A 21,162-nucleotide genomic window follows, 5' to 3' on the forward strand; every position below is an offset into this window, starting at 1 on the left:
ACGCTACTTGGTCCGGTTGTGGTGGGTTGTTCTGTCACGCTGCTTGGTCCGGTTGTGGTGGGTTGTTCTGTCACGCTGCTTGGTCCGGTTGTGGTGGGTTGTTCTGTCACGCTGCTTGGTCCGGTTGTGGTGGGTTGTTCTGTCACGCTGCTTGGTCTGGTTGTGGTGGGTTGTTCTGTCACGCTGCTTGGTCCGGTTGTGGTGGGTTGTTCTGTCACGCTGCTTGGTCCGGTTGTGTTGGGTTGTTCTGTCACGCTGCTTGGTCCGGTTGTGGTGGGTTGTTCTGTCACGCTACTTGGTCCGGTTGTGGTGGGTTGTTCTGTCACGCTGCTTGGTCCGGTTGTGGTGGGTTGTTCTGTCACGCTGCTTGGTCCGGTTGTAGTGGGTTGTTCTGTCACGCTGCTTGGTCCGGTTGTGGTGGGTTGTTCTGTCACGCTGCTTGGTCCGGTTGTGGTGGGTTGTTCTGTCACGCTGCTTGGTCCGGTTGTGGTGGGTTGTTCTGTCACGCTGCTTGGTCTGGTTGTGGTGGGTTGTTCTGTCACGCTGCTTGGTCCGGTTGTGGTGGGTTGTTCTGTCACGCTGCTTGGTCCGGTTGTGGTGGGTTGTTCTGTCACGCTGCTTGGTCCGGTTGTGGTGGGTTGTTCTGTCACGCTGCTTGGTCCGGTTGTGGTGGTCCGTTCCCCCCCACAGACACAATAACCCAAACCAAACACATAATCATAACCTACTCATGAATCAATAAACTCACCATTATCTACAGTGGTAACAACACTAGTTGTGAAATACATGTCACTGAAATGAACCAACATTCTGGTGTGAAATACTTGTATTAACCTTAATCTTTCTTAATCTTGATTATTTAGTCTCATCATTTATTTTAAATACCTTTCATGTGTCATAAGTGCATAGTACTGGTGAAAATGCTTACTAGCCGACCAGGTGAACAATCTGTCGATGTGCCCTTGAGCAAGGCACTTAACCCTAATTGCTCCTGTAAATCTCTCTGGATTAGAGCGTCTGCTAAATGACTAACATGTAAGTCTCTCTGGATAAGAGTGTCTGCTAAATGACTAACATGTAAGTCTCTCTTGATCAGAGCGTCTGCTAAATGACTAACATGTAAATAGAAAATGTAAATCATGCCAATGTAAGAGATTAGCAGAGAAAAGTTCCAGATATGCAGAATTACTATAACACACAACTTTATTTCCCCTTTAGTTTCAGGTTATTATGAAAAGGTATTTTAAACTTTGTTTCCCAGTTCATTAAAACCAGTTACACCTGTCATGAAGAGTGACATTCCTCCTGAATGGATGGTGTGTCTGAGAAGGTATAAAGGTTTGGAGGTTGGATGCTGTGGGTTAGATCAGTAGAGAGTAATCCTCCAGAGAGAACCAGGCATCATGTCCTCCTCCACACCGGTGTTGCTGCATCTGCTGCTACTGGTCTCCCTGGCTTCAGCGGGACACTTCTATGGAGGCTCCATGTCTTTCACCCCCAAAGGGAGGAACGCTGACGGAACATTAAAGGTGAGAGATATTCAGGGGATCATTGGCTGCGTTTACACAGGCAGCCCAATTCTGATCTTTTGCCCAATTATTGACTCTAACCAACCACTCATTGGACTCTAACCAACCACTCATTGGACTCTAACCAACCACTCACTGGACTCTAACCACACACTCACTGGACTCTAACCACACACTCACTGGACTCTAACCACACACTCACTGGACTCTAACCACACACTCACTGGACTCTAACCACACACTCACTGGACTCTAACCACACACTCACACATACTACACTGACACACACACACACACACACACACACACACACACACACACACACACACACACACACACACACACACACACACACACACACACACACACACACACACACACACACACACACACACACACACACACACACACACACACACACACACACACACACACACACATACCGGTTCTCCATGTATATAGCCTCATTATTACCTGGACTACCCCGTACCGCTGCACATTGACTCAGTACCGGTTCTCCATGTACAGTGGGGAGAACAAGTATTTGATACACTGCCGATTTTGCAGGTTTTCCTACTTACAAAGCATGTAGAGGTCTGTAATTTTTATCATAGGTACACTTCAACTATGAGAGACGGAATCTAAAACAAAAATCCAGAAAATCACATTGTATGATTTTTAAATAATTAATTTGCATTTTATTGCATGACATAAGTATTTGATACATCAGAAAAGCAGAACTTAATATTTGGTACAGAAACCTTTGTTTGCAATTACAGAGATCATACGTTTCCTGTAGTTCTTGACTAGGTTTGCACACACTGCAGCAGGGATTTTGGCCCACTCCTCCCTACAGATCTTCTCCAGATCCTTCAGGTTTCGGGGCTGTCGCTGGGCAATACGGACTTTCAGCTCCCTCCAAAGATTTTCTATTGGGTTCAGGTCTGGAGACTGGCTAGGCCACTCCAGGACCTTGAGATGCTTCTTACGGAGCCACTCCTTAGTTGCCATGGCTGTGTGCTTCGTGTCGTTGTCATGCTGGAAGACCCAGCCACGACCCATCTTCAATGCTCTTACTGAGGGAAGGAGGTTGTTGGCCAAGATCTCGCGATACATGGCCCCATCCATCCTCCCCTCAATACGGTGCAGTCGTCCTGTCCCCTTTGCAGAAAAGCATCCCCAAAGAATGATGTTTCCACCTCCATGCTTCACGGTTGGGATGGTGTTCTTGGGGTTGTACTCATACTTCTTCTTCCTCCAAACATGGCGAGTGGAGTTAGACCAAAAAGCTCTATTTTTGTCTCATCAGACCACATGACCTTCTCCCATTCCTCCTCTGGATCATCCAGATGGTCATTGGCAAACTTCAGACAGGCCTGGACATGCACTGGCTTAAGCAGGGGGACCTTGCGTGCGCTGCAGGATTTTAATCCATGACGGCGTAGTGTGTTACTAATGGTTTTCTTTGAGACTGTGGTCCCAGCTCTCTTCAGGTTATTGACCAGGTCCTGCCGTGTAGTTCTGGGCTGATCCCTCACCTTCCTCATGATCATTGATGCCCCACGAGGTGAAATCTTGCATGGAGCCCCAGACCGAGGGTGATTGACTGTCATCTTGAACTTCTTCCATTTTCTAATAATTGTGCCAACAGTTGTTGCCTTCTCACCAAGCTGCTTGCCTATTGTCCTGTAGCCCATCCCAGCCTTGTGCAGGTCTACAATTTTATCCCTGATGTCCTTACACAGCTCTCTGGTCTTGGCCATTGTGGAGAGGTTGGAATCTGTTTGATTGAGTGTGTGGACAGGTGTCTTTTATACAGGTAACGAGATCAAACAGGTGCAGTTAATACAGGTAATGAGTGGAGAACAGGAGGGCTTCTTAAAGAAAAACTAACAGGTCTGTGAGAGCCGGAATTCTTACTGGTTGGTAGGTGATCAAATACTTATGTCATGCAATAAAATGCAAATTAATTATTTAAAAATCATACAATGTGATTTTCTGGATTTTTGTTTTAGATTCCGTCTCTCACAGTTGAAGTGTACCTATGATAAAAATTACAGACCTCTACATGCTTTGTAAGTAGGAAAACCTGCAAAATCGGCAGTGTATCAAATACTTGTTCTCCCCACTGTATATAGCCTCATTATTACCTGGACTACCCCGTACCGCTGCACATTGACTCAGTACCGGTTCTCCATGTATATAGCCTCATTATTACCTGGACTACCCCGTACCGCTGCACATTGACTCAGTACCGGTTCTCCATGTATATAGCCTCATTATTACCTGGACTACCCCGTACCGCTGCACATTGACTCAGTACCGGTTCTCCATGTATATAGCCTCATTATTACCTGGACTACCCCGTACTGCTGCACATTGACTCAGTACCGGTTCTCCATGTATATAGCCTCATTATTACCTGGACTACCCCGTACTGCTGCACATTGACTCAGTACCGGTTCTCCATGTATATAGCCTCATTATTACCTGGACTACCTCGTACCGCTGCACATTGACTCAGTACCGGTTCTCCATGTATATAGCCTCATTATTACCTGGACTACCCCGTACCGCTGCACATTGACTCAGTACCGGTTCTCCATGTATATAGCCTCGTTATTACCTGGACTACCCCGTACCGCTGCACATTGACTCAGTACCGGTTCTCCATGTATATAGCCTTGGTATTACCTGGACTACCCCATACCGCTGCACATTGACTCAGTACCGGTTCTCCATGTATATAGCCTCATTATTACCTGGACTACCCCGTACCGCTGCACATTGACTCAGTACCGGTTCTCCATGTATATAGCCTCATTATTACCTGGACTACCCCGTACCGCTGCACATTGACTCAGTACCGGTTCTCCATGTATATAGCCTCATTATTACCTGGACTACCCCGTACCGCTGCACATTGACTCAGTACCGGTTCTCCATGTATATAGCCTCATTATTACCTGGACTACCCCGTACCGCTGCACATTGACTCAGTACCGGTTCTCCATGTATATAGCCTCGTTATTACCTGGACTACACCGTACCGCTGCACATTGACTCAGTACCGGTTCTCCATGTATATAGCCTCATTATTACCTGGACTACCCCGTACCGCTGCACATTGACTCAGTACCGGTTCTCCATGTATATAGCCTCATTATTACCTGGACTACCCCGTACCGCTGCACATTGACTCAGTACCGGTTCTCCATGTATATAGCCTCATTATTACCTGGACTACCCCGTACCGCTGCACATTGACTCAGTACCGGTTCTCCATGTATATAGCCTCATTATTACCTGGACTACCCCGTACCGCTGCACATTGACTCAGTACCGGTTCTCCATGTATATAGCCTCATTATTACCTGGACTACCCCGTACCGCTGCACATTGACTCAGTACCGGTTCTCCATGTATATAGGCTTGGTATTGTTCTTTTACTGGGTTACTATTTTTCCTTTAGTTAATTTAGCAAATTGTTCTTACTTGTTTAAAACTCTGCGTTGTTGGTTAAGGGCTCGTCAGACAGCATTTCACAGTAAGGACTACTACACCTGTTGCATTCGGCGCACTTGACAAATGTTAAATAACATCACGTCTATTCCAATACAATTCATTGTAATGCGGTATATTAATAAGAGTGATTGCAATAATTGTGACTTTAGATCAATTCTATTCAATCATCATTTATTGTTTTATTTAGCATATGACTATTTATGTTTTAATTAATGGAATGCAAAGTTAAGTTCCTATCAAATTATTGAGACATAAGAGGCTATAGAATAAATACATTTGAGATTTATTAAGCTTTTGCATCAATGCAAAATGAGCACCTGGTATATTTCTTAATGTGTTTGTTTTTCCATTAGTTGTGTTTTATTCAGTCTGAAAATAACAGGTGAACATGTTTCACTGGTCTAAACACTTAACACATATGGTGCATGTGAAGGACAGAGAAAGGAACCGCTGTGCACAGATTCTGTCATTGCAGTAAGTTAGTGGATTTCTGGCGCTCTGTCCATACAGCCACTCAGATCATTTTAGACATGGAATTAGAACAATCTCCAATCCGTTACCTCCTTAATTACATGCCAAATGCTTCGCTTGACTCAGACAAGCTAAGGTTGCTGCTGATAACAATTTCCTACTTTGCAAATAAATGAATTCTTGTATTTTGGGGAAAAAATGACAAACCACCCACTTTTCAATTAAAACAGGTTTAAACAGGTTGCAGACGTTTTGCCATTAGATAAATGAACAGTGGCTTCATACAACCGTGGATCCAAATTTGTGAAGGTTTGGTCCCCCCTGTTGTTCTTTACTGAGACAAACTCTTAAACATTACATTTATTTGTATCCTCAATTGTACACAAGGTCCAACTGAAGAAGTCCCAGCGAGTACTTTTCTTTCACCCGCGTATAATGTTGTCTATGAAAATATATATAATTACATGCCAAGCACTTGGCTGTAAAAACAACCCCACTTCATCCAATATGTAGCTGCTGTTTGGTTTGTGTGAGTCTTTTCTATATAGAGTATGTATTACCCATTCCTATTTTCCTGTTTGTCTTTATCATTAATATCAGAATATTAAAAATGCTAAACATTTATATGGCGCAAAACTCGAACTGCAGTGAGTGAGTGCTAATCTGTTATCTGTCAGTCATCACAGATCAAATGCTGTCACAGTCTCTGTGTTACGGCTGATTTCGTGTAGGGATCGGACCAAGACGCAGAGTGGAAAGTGTCCATGTTTTATTAACAATAAACTGAACACTAAACGAAACAAAATAACAAAAGAGAATCTAACCGACAAACAGTCCCGTGTGGCACAACTACTGACACGGAAAACAAACACCCACAAAACACACGTGAACCCCGGCTGCCTAAGTATGATTCTCAATCAGGGACAACGATTGACAGCTGCCTCTGATTGAGAATCACCAGGCCGAACACACAAAACCCCAACATAGAAAACAACACATAGACAACCCACCCAACTCACGCCCTGACCATACTAAATAAATACAAAACAAGAGAAAACAGGTCAGGAACGTGACACTCTGTTGGAAATATTGACATGATTCTTGGTGAGATTGAAACAATTGTTCTGCCAAAGCTGTTTCAAAACATCAGTTTAATTAGGCTTCATCAGTCTAATGATGTTTTATTGCCCCATTACAATGTGACTTTCCGTTCCCCAGGTGGATTTCCGCTACAAGAATACCCATGATAGGTGTGATTACGAGGGCTGGTATTGTCCCTCAGGGAACTGCGGCTCTTCTGTCAAAGATGTCAGAGGCCCAATTGACAGCAGCAGCAGAGGACGGAGTGGTTACAACAACCAGTGGTGTGAAACTGAAACTGTCGAGACCAGAGATATCCCCAGTGATAAACCTTTTCAATTGGTGTAAGTTTGTTATGAAATACATTCAATTTATTGAACACACATTGTGCACGATGACTCATGTTAAACTCACATCTGGTATAATGGTTTTAGCTATACTGTTAAAACCTACTTCTACAAGGTAGACTCCACTCTGAGTTGTTTTTCAAAGACCGTGACAAAGACACTCGGTAAAGGACATTGCTATGGTGGGTTTGATAACATTCCAGCCCAAGTGACCACTTATCTAAAGATGTTTTGTTGTTGTAACAGACAGAACAGCTGCTGTTGGATCCCCACAGTAAACGGTCTTGGATCTTGGAGCCTGGAAACACAAGTGGATCTGGGATCAAGATCTGATACTGGTGAACCCAACAGATCTCCAGTCACAGCCATTCTTCCTTTCATACGGTAACAACTTTCTGACTCCCTATACATTACCTCTTTGAACCGATCAGTTTTTTATATATACAATATAGGTTATTGAAATCCTAATTAGACATATTCCTAAATGTTTGGTGGTAAGGAGGAGCACGTATCAAACTCAAGTTAGTTGGTAATTTCGTTCTATAAAAAATAGCACAATAGCATTTCCAGCCCTGACGTCAGCAATTGACCTGTTTAACTTCAGCTCATTTGTGTTAAAGTGGGCGGGGTGACATATTTGAGGCGTGTCCAGGGGCAGGCCCCACACCGGTCCGTTCTTATTTTCTCCAGGCCCCGATCATTAGCCAGATATTATCATGTTGCGCAACAACAACAAACCCTCTGGGCTATTTATTATGGAGGCTGTAACTGTATTTAGACATTTAGCCTATTTTTAAACAGGTTGTTGTTTAGTTTTGATTAGAATTTGATTAGAATTATACACTGTCTTTTCAGGCCTTATCAATAGCCTAGTGAAATTGATCTTGCTCACTGACTGCGTTTGACATGTCCATCTTCAGACTGCAATTTACAGTAGGCCTTGCCCCTATGTCAATGCACATGCTATAGCCTATATTCATTTCCATACTGAAGCAATACAATTATAACAATGTGGACTGTAACATGTTCAACATACTGTTTTCTGTAAACATGGATCAGCCTATTTAACTAACTAGGCTGTAACGGACTAACATTCTAACTGGAGTTGATGACATCACAATAAATATATCAAATACCGTAAATACACAACTTGAAGCAACCACATGTTTAGCCATGGAACACATTCTGATTGGCCAGTGAGGGGTCAAGCCTCGACACACCCACAACTGGTTTATTCATCGACTTGCCTAGTTAAATAAAGGTTAAATAAGATACATAAATACAAATCAAGGCCCAGCCCCTTTTGCACCACTGTCAGCAACTGCGGCAAAAATTGTGGTGGTGAAAATATCAAAAATATTTCTGACGTGCCTCCGATCCTGTAGCTCTACTGCCAGCTCTTAAACTGACCGTTGTGTTAGGTTTGTTAAAATAGAGCCCTTAGAGTTTACTCATTTCATATGTCCTATTTCTGACTCCTGTCATTGTAGTGTTCCCCAGAACTGTCCGAGATCCTACAACCTCATGGCCTTTGACCCTGACGGTGATCGTGTCAGATGCAGATACGGATTGGTCAGACCTGAGTGCGATAGGTGTGACCAGCCTTCAGGTTTCCAGCTGGATCAGGTTGGTGTGGGCAGTTATTTTCAACACCTTGAATCTGATGTGATTGTTGATACACACCATGATGTGCTGTCACGTTGAGACCAAAACATTACAACATAAACCACAACTCATTTGTATTCAATCTATATGTGATTACATGATATTGCACATTGTCTTTGGTCTTAACCAGCTATTCCATTTGTGTTCTAACCTCTTCACTGTTAGGGCTCTTGCTCCTTACAATACGGCTACACTTCAACGAGTGGCGTCTACGGGTTTGAGCTAGTTGTAGAGGACTTTCCTAACCAACACATCACCCTGTCCTACACCGATGGCTCTAGTTCCTCCAGGGCACCGCTTCATGCAGGGAGACGCCGACGCTCCAGCTCCCAAACAACCGTCTCCTATCCCACTACCACCACCCCCTGGTCCACTACCACCACCAGGCCCACCAGAACCACCAGGCCCAGGTTCACTACAACCACCAGGCCCACCAGAACCACCAGGCCCAGGTTCACTACAACCACCAGGCCCACCAGAACCACCAGGCCCAGGTTCACTACAACCACCAGGCCCACCAGAACCACCAGGCCCACTACCACCACCACCAGGCCCACTACCACTACCACCGCCCCCACTACAACCACCACCACCTGGCCCACCACCACCACCGTCGCCCCCACCACCACCACCGTCGCCCCCACCACCACCACCGTCGCCCCCACCACCACCACCGTCGCCCCCACCACCACCACCGCCGACCTCACCACCACCACCGTCGCCCCCACCACCACCACCGTCGTCCCCACCACCACCACCGCCGCCCCCATCACCACCACCGCCGCCCCCATCACCACCGCCGCCGCCCCCATCACCACCGCCGTCGTCCCCATCACCACCGCCGCCGCCCCCACCACCACCGCCGCCGCCCCCACCACCACCGCCGCCGCCACCACCACCACCGCCGCCGCCACCACCACCACCGCCGCCCCCATCACCACCACCGCCGCCCCCATCACCACCGCCGCCGCCCCCATCACCACCGCCGCCGCCCCCACCACCACCGCCGCCGCCCCCACCACTACCGCCGCCGCCCCCACCACCACCACCGCCGCCCCCACCACCACCACCGTCGCCCCCACCACCACCACCGCCGCCCCCACCACCACCACCGCCGCCCCCACCACCACCACCGTCGCCCCCACCACCACCACCGTCGCCCCCACCACCACCACCGCCGCCCCCATCACCACCGCCGTCGCCCCCACCACCACCGCCGTCGCCCCCACCACCACCGCCGTCGCCCCCACCACCACCGCCGCCGCCCCCACCACCACCGCCGTCGCCCCCACCACCACCGCCGTCGCCCCCACCAATACCGCCGCCGCCCCCACCACCACCGCCGTCGCCCCCACCACCGCCGCCGCCCCCATCACCACCACCGCCGCCCCCATCACCACCACCGCCGCCCCCATCACCACCACCGTCGCCCCCATCACCACCGTCGCCCCCACCACCACCACCGTCGCCCCCACCACCACCACCGTCGCCCCCACCACCACCACCGCCGCCCCCATAACCACCACCGCCGCCCCCACCACCACCACCGTCGACCCCATCACCACCACCGCCGACCTCACCACCACCACCGCCGCCCCCATCACCTCCACCGCCGCCCCCATCACCTCCACCGCCGCCCCCATCACCTCCACCGCCGCCCCCACCACCACCACCGCCGCCCCCATCACCACCACCGCCGCCCCCACCACCACCGTCGACCCCATCACCACCACCGCCGACCTCACCACCTCCACCGCCGCCCCCACCACCACCACCACCACCACCACCCCCTGGCCCACTACCACCTCCCCTTGGCCCACTACTACCACCACCACCACCACCACCCCCTGGCCCACTACCACCTCCCCTTGGCCCACTACTACCACCACCACCACCCTCCTCTGGCCCACCACCACCACAGGAAGTCTTTATCCCTCCACTGCTCCCCTCAGCAAACTCCCTCTGCATTTCTCTCTTCTGGGTGAGAGACTCCTCTTCTGATGGTTAACAATGCATTGGATTGTTTTATTTATTGAACCTTTATCTAACTAGGCAAATCAGTTAAGAACAAATTCTTATTTAAAAAGACGGCCTACCGGGGAACAGTGGGTTAACTATCTTGTTCAGATGCAGAAAGACAAATGTTTACCTTGTCAGCTCGGGGATTAAACCCAGCAACCTTTTGGTTACTAGCCCAACACTCTAACCACTAGGCTACCTGCTGCCCCCTGGATGGAGGGTTGGACATATTTATTCTTTAAACAACATCAAACATGGCATTTATTTGTGAAGTATTGGCCTTTACTTGTGTACGTTTGTGTTCCTTTCCACTTCAGTGGACTCTGTTGTTCCGTCCTGTGATGAGGGTATGTACCTGCCCAGGTTCGTGCAGCCGACACCACACAACGGAGAACATCTCCACGCCGAGGTCAACAAAGAGCTGGAGTTCAGGGTCAAGGCCGAGGCTACACACTCAACGTAAGAGACAACATCCATGATAGTCTATGATACAGTATTGTACCCAGGATTATATTTCTAGTGTCCTCCTGGTTGTAACAGGTCATCCTGTCTGTAACAGGTCATCCTGTCTGTAACAGGTCATCCTGTCTGTAACAGGTCATGCTGTCTGTAACAGGTCATGCTGTCTGTAACAGTCTGTCCTGTCTGTAACAGTGCAGTCCTGTCTGTAACAGTGCAGTCCTGTCTGTAACAGTGCAGTCCTGTCTGTAACAGTGCAGTCCTGTCTGTAACAGGTCAGTCCTGTATGTAACAGTGCAATCCTGTCTGTAACAGTGCAGTCCTGTCTGTGACAGGTCAGTCCTGTCTGTAACAGTGCAATCCTGTCTGTAACAGTGCAGTCCTGTCTGTAACAGTGCAGTCCTGTCTGTAACAGTGCAGTCCTGTCTGTAACAGTGCAGTCCTGTCTGTAACAGTGCAGTCCTGTCTGTAACAGGTCATCATGTCTGTGACAGTGCAATCCTGTCTGTAACAGTGCGGTCCTGTCTGTAACAGTGCGGTCCTGTCTGTAACAGTGCAGTCCTGGCTAAAACCTTTATCACCTGTGGTACTTTGTAACTATTTCAGTGATGACAAATATTTTCTTCCACAATCAGTGATTTGGCTTAAAGCAGCCTAGTGTATAAATCCACCGTCTAAGAAAACCAAAGGTTTTCCAATTAAGAGTACATTTATTTTCTGTGATTGATTTGGATTGGTGAGGTTGTCTCTCTGCTAAGTGGGAATGCTTGTGACGTCCGACTCTGAGTCACCCCACACAAGTTGCGATTTAAAATGGTTAAGGTAAGGGTTGTGGTTTAAGTTAGGGTAGGGGTTAAGGTTAGGATTCAGGTTTGGGTCGTCCAAGGATCCAACCTAGCATTTACCTTGTACGTTTTGCCTCCTTTCTAGGGTTAATGATGTCATCGTCAGTGGACCTCTGAACATCACCAATCACATGACTACCCAGGGGGAGTTTGTCATCCGGTGGACACCCATCCGGGACAATCTGGGGGAGTATTTCCCCATTTGCTTCATCACTGAGGGGATTTCTGGGTAGGTCTTATGTTTTATAATGCTAGAAACATCACCAGAACTGCTCTTCTACTTCCTGTACGCTCTGCTACTTCCTGTACGTTCTGCTACTTCCTGTACGTTCTACTACTTCCTGTACGTTCTACTACTTCCCTCTGGAGTTTCCTCTTTTTATGATATTTGATTTCCCAACGCACATGAGAGAGAGAGAGACTAATACTACATGTAATGATATTGTGCCGTTGTTCACCCTGATCTTCTCTAATACTTTCAGATCTAGTGTGTATCAGTCTGAGATGAGATGTGTTGTGGTGGAGGTCGGACGCAGAAAGGGTTTGTACATTCTTCCACCATTAATATGCTGTGGTGTGTGATTGGACAATACGCTGTGGTGTGTGATTGGACAATATGCTGTGGTGTGTGATTGGACTATGTGCTGTGGTGTGTGATTGGACAATATGCTGTGGCGTGTGATTGGACAATATGCTGTGGCGTGTGATTGGACAATATACTGTGGCGTTTGATTGGACAATATGGTGTGGCGTGTGATTGTACACTGCTCAAAAAAATAAAGGGAACACTTAAACAACACAATGTAACTCCAAGTCAATCACACTTCTGTGAAATCAAACTGTCCACTTAGGAAGCAACACTGATTGACAATAAATTTCACATGCTGTTGTGCAAATGGATCAGACAAAAGGTGGAAATTATAGGCAATTAGCAAGACACCCCCCAAAACAGGAGTGATTCTGCAGGTGGTGACCACAGACCACTTCTCAGTTCCTATGCTTCCTGGCTGATGTTTTGGTCACTTTTGAATGCTGGCGGTGCTCTCACTCTAGTGGTAGCATGAGACGGAGTCTACAACCCACACAAGTGGCTCAGGTAGTGCAGTTCATCCAGGATGGCACATCAATGCGAACTGTGGCAAAAAGGTTTGCTGTGTCTGTCAGCGTAGTGTCCAGAGCATGCAGGCGCTACCAGGAGACAGGCCAGTACATCAGGAGACGTGGAGGAGGCCGTAGGAGGGCAACAACCCAGCAGCAGGACCGCTACCTCCGCCTTTGTGCAAGGAGGTGCACTGCCAGCGCCCTGCAAAATGACCTCCAGCAGGCCACAAATGTGCATGTGTCTGCTCAAACGGTCAGAAACAGACTCCATGAGGGTGGTATGAGGGCCCGACGTCCACAGGTGGGGGTTGTGCTTACAGCCCAACACCGTGCAGGACGTTTGGCATTTGCCAGAGAACACCAAGATTGGCAAATTCACCACTGGCGCCCTGTGCTCTTCACAGATGAAAGCAGGTTCCCACTGAGCACATGAGCACATGTGACAGAGTCTGGAGACGCCGTGGAGAATGTTCTGCTGCCTGCAACATCCTCCAGCATGACCGGTTTGGCGATGGGTCAGTCATGGTGTGGGGTGGCATTTCTTTGTGAGGCCGCACAGCCCTCCATGTGCTCGCCAGAGGTAGCCTGACTGCCATTAGGTACCAAGATGAGATCCTCAGACCCCTTGTGAGACCATATGCTGACACATGCACATTTGTGGCCTGCTGGAGGTCATTTTGCAGGGCTCTGGCAGTGCACCTCCTTGCACTAAGGCGGAGGTACCGGTCCTGCTGCTGGGTTGTTGCCCTCCTACGGCCTCCTCCACGTCTCCTGATGTACTGGCCTGTCTCCTGGTAGGTCCTCCATGCTCTGGACACTACGCTGACAGACACAGCAAACCTTTTTGCCACAGTTCGCATTGATGTGCCATCCTGGATGAACTGCACTACCTGAGCCACTTGTGTGGGTTGTAGACTCCGTCTCATGCTACCACTAGAGTGAGAGCACCGCCAGCATTCAAAAGTGACCAAAACATCAGCCAGGAAGCATAGGAACTGAGAAGTGGTCTGTGGTCACCACCTGCAGAATCACTCCTGTTTTGGGGGGTGTCTTGCTAATTGCCTATAATTTCCACCTTTTGTCTATTCCATTTGCACAACAGCATGTGAAATTTATTGTCAATTAGTGTTGCTTCCTAAGTTGACAGTTTGATTTCACAGAAGTGTGATTGACTTGGAGTTACATTGTGTTGTTTAAGTGTTCCCTTTATTTTTTTGAGCAGTGTATAATTGTGCTCTTTGATAACAGGTGAAGCTGTGAATACTGTATGATACATACTATACCTAGACAACACATCTGAAATCACCAAACATGAAGGAAAGATAAAAATGAAACTCGAAATGACCCCAACCAACTCAAATCATGGTTCAGTCGGATTGTTTTGATTAAGACATGTCTGCAAAAGATATGAAGAAATACAACAATAACAACATTTCTCCCGTGACAGTCAAAGCCAAGGTGGTGTGTGACGAGACCAAGATGACGGTAGAAGTGGAGAAGTCCTCTGTTACTGAAATTCACGAGGACCACCTCCGCCTCAACGATCCCAGTAACTGTGCCTGCGACCTGCAACGCCTCTCTAACAGCACCCACATCATTGGAGTCATCCCCCTCAATGCCTGTGGCACTCAGATAGAGGTGAGGCCTCCGAGATGTCAAATATTACAGTGGGATGACACATGTACAGTATTCCTCTTTGTGTGACTCCTGGGTGTGTGTCTGCGTTCTCTATATTGAACCTGGTTCGAGGGGATATTCACCCCAAGGCACCAGCTAGGCTGACAGATCTTGAATTGGTTTCCTCAGAGAGACGGTCAAGATGGAGTATTTTGGTGAGGGGGTGGCTTTATGCCGCCTGTGGGAAGATCTGTCCTCAGAACAGTTTTGCATCAAAAGAGAAACCAACATATTCACTCATAACCCCAAGAGGTTCACAGCAATATCAGAACTGAAACGATTGATCTTGGTGATGTGTGTAAAGTTCAGTGCCCACAAATGTAACTGTCTAGATGATTTTCCTCTCCATCTCTCTCAATCCAGGAGGACGACGACAACCTCATCTTCAAGAACCAAATCAGCACATTCGACAACCCCAACGACATCATCACCAGGCAGCACCAGGTGGAGATCCAGTTCTACTGCCAGTACGCCAAACGTGGCAACGTGTCCCTGGGCTTCAGTGCACACAGGGACAACATCACGGTGGTGGAGAAAGGCTTCGGCACGTTCACCTACCAGTTTGAGTTCTACCAGACCAGCCAGTTCAGCGACATGGTGGATCCCCGTGACTACCCGTTAGACGTGGTGGTGAAGCAGATGATCTACATGGACATCGAGGCCGTGTCCACTGTGAACAGCGCTGAGCTCTTTGTGGAGTCCTGCAGAGCGGCGCCGTACGACAACCCCAACTACCACCCCACCTACCCCATCATAGAAAACGGGTGAGACTGATGATTCAGATCAGCTTTATTAGCACGAGTGGCAAGGCTACTGTTGGTAAAGCAGAGTGAGATAAAGACATCAACAATAACATTCAAATAATACTAATAGTAATGGTGATTAGAGAAAGGACACACACATATATATGTTAAAATATAAACACTGAGGCATTCATCAACCTCATGGTGGACACTTGTCAGTAATGTGAGATGACAATAGAAACGACAGGTTCGAGACATTTGTATAAACGCTGGGGAAAATTCTAGACTAAAAGATTGTTTTACTAAACTTACTGTATGTACTTTACATATTTACTGTACTCTAGGTTTTACCTGTCTGTTTTTTTACCAGGTGCATTGTGGACGAGACGGTTCAAATCTTCTCCCCCCGTCACCAGAGGCATTTCCAGTTCGGAATGGAAGCTTTCAAATTCATCGGAATGCATGACCAGGTAAATGGGGACAGATTGCTGGATCATTCAAGGGTGATATCTTCTCAGTTCAGTGACCTTTGAACCCTCTGGATAAAGGTGTACATCAGCTGTTCAGTGACCTTTAAACCCTCTGGCTATAGGTGTACATCAGCTGTTCGGTGACCTTTAAACCCTCTGGCTATAGGTGTACATCAGCTGTTCGGTGACCTTTAAACCCTCTGGCTATAGGTGTACATCAGCTGTTCGGTGACCTTTAAACCCTCTGGCTATAGGTGTACATCAGCTGTTCAGTGACCTTTAAACCCTCTGGCTATAGGTGTACATCAGCTGTTCAGTGACCTTTGAACCCTCTTGCTATAGGTGTACATCAGCTGTTCAGTGACCTTTGAACCCTCTGGCTATAGGTGTACATCAGCTGTTCAGTGATCCTGTGTGAGGCTGGGAACCCCAACACCCGGTGTGCCCAGGGCTGCGTCAACTCCCCCTCCCCCCAGCCTGCTGGTCACCACCACCACAAGAGAGAGGCCGCCATGCAAACGGCCAAACACCACATTTCCCAGGGTCCTTTGCGTCTGAGAAAGAGTTCAGAGAGCTCAGGTAAGCTAACCCTGAGGGAAACGGCTGTAGCTTTAGATAAGATACAAATCAAATGTTGTACTTTGTGTTATTGACGATACAGCATATTGCAGAAGTGGCAAGGCTACATGGTCCTCAGTAGCTCAGTTGGTAAAGTGTGACACTTGTAATGCCAGGGTTGTGGATTCAAATCCCACAGGGGACCATTAAGAAAATACATGAGGATGTATGCACTCACTACTGTAAGTTGCTCTGGATAAGAGAGTGTCTGTTAAATGACTACACATTTAGGAAGGATCTCTACAGTGGATTCTTTCAACAGGAAATAGCATCTCTGCATAAACAGGTGTTTTTCGTTTCACCAAGAGTTTTTGTGTTAAAGGTGTTTTCTTGTCTTTCCAGTGACCAACATGAACATGGGGTTGCTGGTTGGGTGTATCGTAGCAGCCGTTGCCATGCTGTGTGGAGTGATGCTCTACAAGGCCAAAACATCAGCCGTTAAATACCAGCCCCTGACAACATTTGAGACTTAGTCCGATGGCAGCCATCATTTCACATGTAGCCTGCATTATAGAAAGAAGGATGGTGGGAAATATAGAACATTTGAAAAAGTGGTCTCTGACTTTAACGATGAAATGTCTCTTGGGACCAATACAAGAATATGCATTAATCCGTAAACGTACTTAGCGGTAACTCCAATTATACAATGTGTCTTGGCTGACCAGGTCAACATTTCTTAATAGCCACTCGAGCACCAGTAGGATTGCAAGTGTTTATATATCACAGGAAGCTGCTGAGTGGAGCACAGCTCATAATGTCTGGAATGAAGGGAATTGATCTAATGGTTTTTGATACCATTCTACTCATTTCCCTCCAGCCATTACCATGGTCCCGTGGTCCCCAATTAAGGTGCCACCAGCCTCCTGTGAGATATATATGTATTTACTGTAGCCTAGCCTATATGCATGTGACCCATATAGTGCCCTCTAGTGTATAAATGATGTGTAATATACAATGACAGAACAGCTATAAACCACACAACAACCGTTGAGGTTTGGCCAAAATGTCTCATACAACATGTCTGACCAGTTGAACTCCTGCTTCTTATTATGATCTATATTGGAATGTGGGGACAGTCATGTAATACTGGGATGTACTCTGAAATACTGTTGTCACGTTCTGGAAAGCTTTCTATATAGGCCAGGGTCTGTTGAACCAGGGATCAATTACATTTATTTGTTGTGATTGTGTTACATCAAAATGGGACCCTGGTTAAAATAAATGTTTAGTCTATATGATGTAGTGAATTACTGGAAAATTGTCCTTTCAAATAAATGAATGTATTTGTATTAATTTAGCCATTACGTCTTGCACATTAAATATTAAAATACAATGTAAATGGCATCTTTGTGTATCTAAAATAGTGTGTATGATTCTTCCTGGATCCACTGCAAACGAAAGCCGCTTGTGCCTCCTCACATGATCCAACATGGCTGCCCTGTTACATGAGGCCATCAGTGGAGCAGAAGTGCTTTGATTAACATTCTGCATGATCCAACATGGCTGCCCTGTTACATGTGGCCATCAGTGGAGCAGGAGTGTTTTGATTAACATTCTGCATGATCCAAAATGGCTGCCCAGTTACATGTGGCCATCAGTGGAGCAGAAGTGCTTTGATTCACATTCCGTTGAGGAAATGTAGACCTATAGGCCTAATGCAAAGACATTATGTATAGATTTATTTTAAATGAGTGAATTCCTTGTTGTTTACACAATTCATCTTGAAGCTGCCATGTTTACTGGAATAAAACTCAACTCTAAATAAGTTGACACCAGTGGAGGCTGCTGAGGGAAGGACGGCTCATAATAATGGCTGGAACGGAGCGAATGGAATGGCATCAAAGTCAAAGAAACCATGGAAACCATGTGTTTGATGTCACCAATCTCCTGTGGTTGACACAGTTCAGTGTTGAATAAAAGTGGGTTTTTCTTGGGCTGGGTAATATTTCAGTCCCTCTGACTTTTTATAGTATATTTCAAGTATTTTGTCACCGAAATGAAATGTTAAAAGATTTAGTATATACATTGAAATGTCCAGTATAATGAATTGAAATAATATAGCATTAATTTAATATTTCTTATTAAAAAATCTTATTTTTAACTGACATTAAGAATTGTCTGCCAGGCGTTTCATGTCATTTCTACTTGGGAAATTATTATAAAAATGTGCTGGGATGAAAAATCATTTCAAAAGTGATAACAGGGAAGATTGTCAGAAAAGATCAATGACAGAGATTTGCAGAGTGTGCCCTATGCTTTTCAAACAAACGCTGGAGACATCTGGAGAGGCAATGCCTACGTACCTTTGAAAGGAAACACACTAACCGGCACACCGACGCGTTCCAGAGAAAGAAGAAGTCATTATTATTGAGAGATGATGTGAGCCGGATCACATCTGGGAGGAAACAAACTATCACAGTGCAGGAAGTCAAGATGCAGAAAAGGTTCCTGGAGGACACCATGAAAAACCTGCACAGAAGATTTTCATCAGAGAACCCTGAGAATCTCTCTTCTGCTCTGTTTTGTCACCGGATACCTTATTGGGCTGTTCACCCTTCTATGTCTGACCGAGACACGTGCTTATGTAAGCTCCATCTGACCAAACTCCACGTAAAGGTTGAGAGAGATGTGTGGGCCAGACTCTCAGGAAGAAAACCACTAATGAATGAATGAATATGGTGCTCCTGAGAAGAAGGATCGTCATGCCGACACTGGTGCTGTAGCTACAGCTGTTCTAACATTCTAAATGCCCTTGGAACATGTTCCTACAGTTTGAGGACACGCTCAACTTTTCTGATTAAACCTGTTGAATGTTATTAACTACCCTAATGCCTGATGTGTTTTTATTTGTTTCCATATTTACTGCAGTTTGGTTCATAAAACCCAGATTATTCTAAATATATGTCCTTATTACATGGTTGCATACAATGAAATGTAATGTTTTGGGGTAAATCTTGGAGGGATTTCGATAGTAAACTAAACTAGCTTACATGGAAACCGAGGTCTCTTCAACCCCGTAACAGTATTCAACCCTGTCACGCTAGTCTCAACACCGTCACATGACAATATTTGTTAAATAACATTGCAAAGATGAACAAATATGAATTGAATGTTTTCTGAGCTCAGACTGAAATGTTAAGGACAAACCCAAGAAGATTAGATTTATGTTAAAATGATGAATTGAAACTTGTTTTTTATTTAAATGATGAACCCGCTGACACAGAATGTGTCTATCTCAGGGTTTAATAAAGCAACATTCAGAGATTTTACATTTTATATTTATAATAATTGAATTGGTTTAGGGGACACATGAGCATTAGGTAAATGTTTTTTTATTTATTTTATTTCACCTTTATTTAACCAGGTAGGCTAGTTGAGAACAAGTTCTCATTTGCAACTGCGACCTGACCAAGATAAAGATAATATAATGTAAGATATAATGTAAGATAATGTATATTTTTATAACAAATATCTTTTATAATCATATTCAGACAACGTCCATATGTCTGTGACGGGGTTGAAGATAAATGGTCCATATCAGACAAAAATGGACAATAATAAAAAGGGTTTTAATGCCTGAGGTGGGAGAATATGTTTTCTTGAAGGTTTAATAGGTACTTGATGTTCTGGGCTGTTCAGAAAATGCATTTATTCTAGTAAAACAATTATATATATAATCTTCAAATATTACCGCAGCCCAAGAATGACCCAAGTACTGTAGTAGAAGTATGTTGATTTACACTGCTCTCCTGTGGTCAAATATGAGTTAAATCCAGGACTATTATCACCCAGACTAACAGTATCTATTGTAGTATGTAGTATTAAACTCAAGCATAATGGCATGTCTTGTCTAGTTTGCCATAGGTACAGTATATTTGTAACATACGTTTTTGTTGCAGATAAATGAAGTACTTCATAATGGAGCCAATGATAATCCACTCACTGACAGACCATCATCATCATCAACCATCCCTTGTTGCAACACAAATCTTTGCAGTTTTACCATCTCACCACCAGGGAGCGCTGCAGCACCTTCAGCACCAGTACTTCCCACAGCGATGCCTGGAGGTCAATGAGGATCTCTTCTTCACAGGCTTTCGGAGGTTAACTTGTAGCAATCACACACACCGACACACACACACACACACACACACACACACGCACACACGCACACACACACACACACACACACACACACACACACACACACACGCACACACACACACACACACACACACACACACACACACACACACACACACACACACACACACACACACACACACACACACACACACACACACACACACAAATGCACAGTTTATGGCCTTGTTTAGAGTTGGTCCACAGCAATGTAGTTGGGTGGCCATGCCATGATCATGGCACATTCCTGTAGGGTGTGTCAGCTGTCAGAGCTTGGGGAGGAAGTGGTGGTCATTGGTGGCCATCTATTTTTAATGTGTTGAAATGGGCAAGAAGGGACAGGGTAAAGCTCAGAGGTCAAGAGTTACGGAAACGCACGGCTGTCCTGTGATTCGCTGACTGGCAGACAGGGGTGGGGTTGGGTTGGGGTGTAGGTCTATGTGAAACACGAGAGGGGAAACAGGCCCATT

The 21,162-nt window shown here is 46.1% G+C and overlaps 1 protein-coding gene across 1 annotated transcript; it reads left to right on the forward strand.

The window, feature by feature from the left end:
* Nucleotides 1-1,385: 1,385 nt before the first annotated feature.
* On the forward strand, nt 1,386-17,843 carry LOC129846203 (uncharacterized). Its single transcript, XM_055914194.1, has 14 exons — nt 1,386-1,529; nt 6,744-6,949; nt 7,199-7,336; nt 8,443-8,578; nt 8,783-9,111; nt 10,570-10,598; nt 10,954-11,095; nt 12,026-12,169; nt 12,423-12,481; nt 14,489-14,679; nt 15,082-15,482; nt 15,832-15,931; nt 16,318-16,510; nt 16,892-17,843. The coding sequence occupies exons 1-14, from the start codon at nt 1,404-1,406 to the stop codon at nt 17,020-17,022; spliced, it is 2,325 nt and encodes a 774-aa protein (XP_055770169.1). The 5' UTR covers nt 1,386-1,403; the 3' UTR covers nt 17,023-17,843.
* The last annotated feature ends 3,319 nt before the right edge of the window (nt 17,844-21,162 follow it).

This window comes from Salvelinus fontinalis, unplaced genomic scaffold, assembly GCF_029448725.1.
Source record: "Salvelinus fontinalis isolate EN_2023a unplaced genomic scaffold, ASM2944872v1 scaffold_0477, whole genome shotgun sequence".
Classification (NCBI taxonomy): Eukaryota; Metazoa; Chordata; class Actinopteri; order Salmoniformes; family Salmonidae; genus Salvelinus; species Salvelinus fontinalis.

Excerpts from the sequence above, each read along its gene's own strand:
- LOC129846203 (XM_055914194.1), top strand. The coding sequence starts at position 1,404 with ATGTCCTCCTCCACACCGGTGTTGCTGCATCTGCTGCTACTGGTCTCC. Across the intron at positions 8,579-8,782 it reads CAGGTTTCCAGCTGGATCAG|GGCTCTTGCTCCTTACAATA; the intron begins GTTGGTGTGGGC and ends CTTCACTGTTAG. Across the intron at positions 14,680-15,081 it reads CCTGTGGCACTCAGATAGAG|GAGGACGACGACAACCTCAT; the intron begins GTGAGGCCTCCG and ends CTCTCAATCCAG.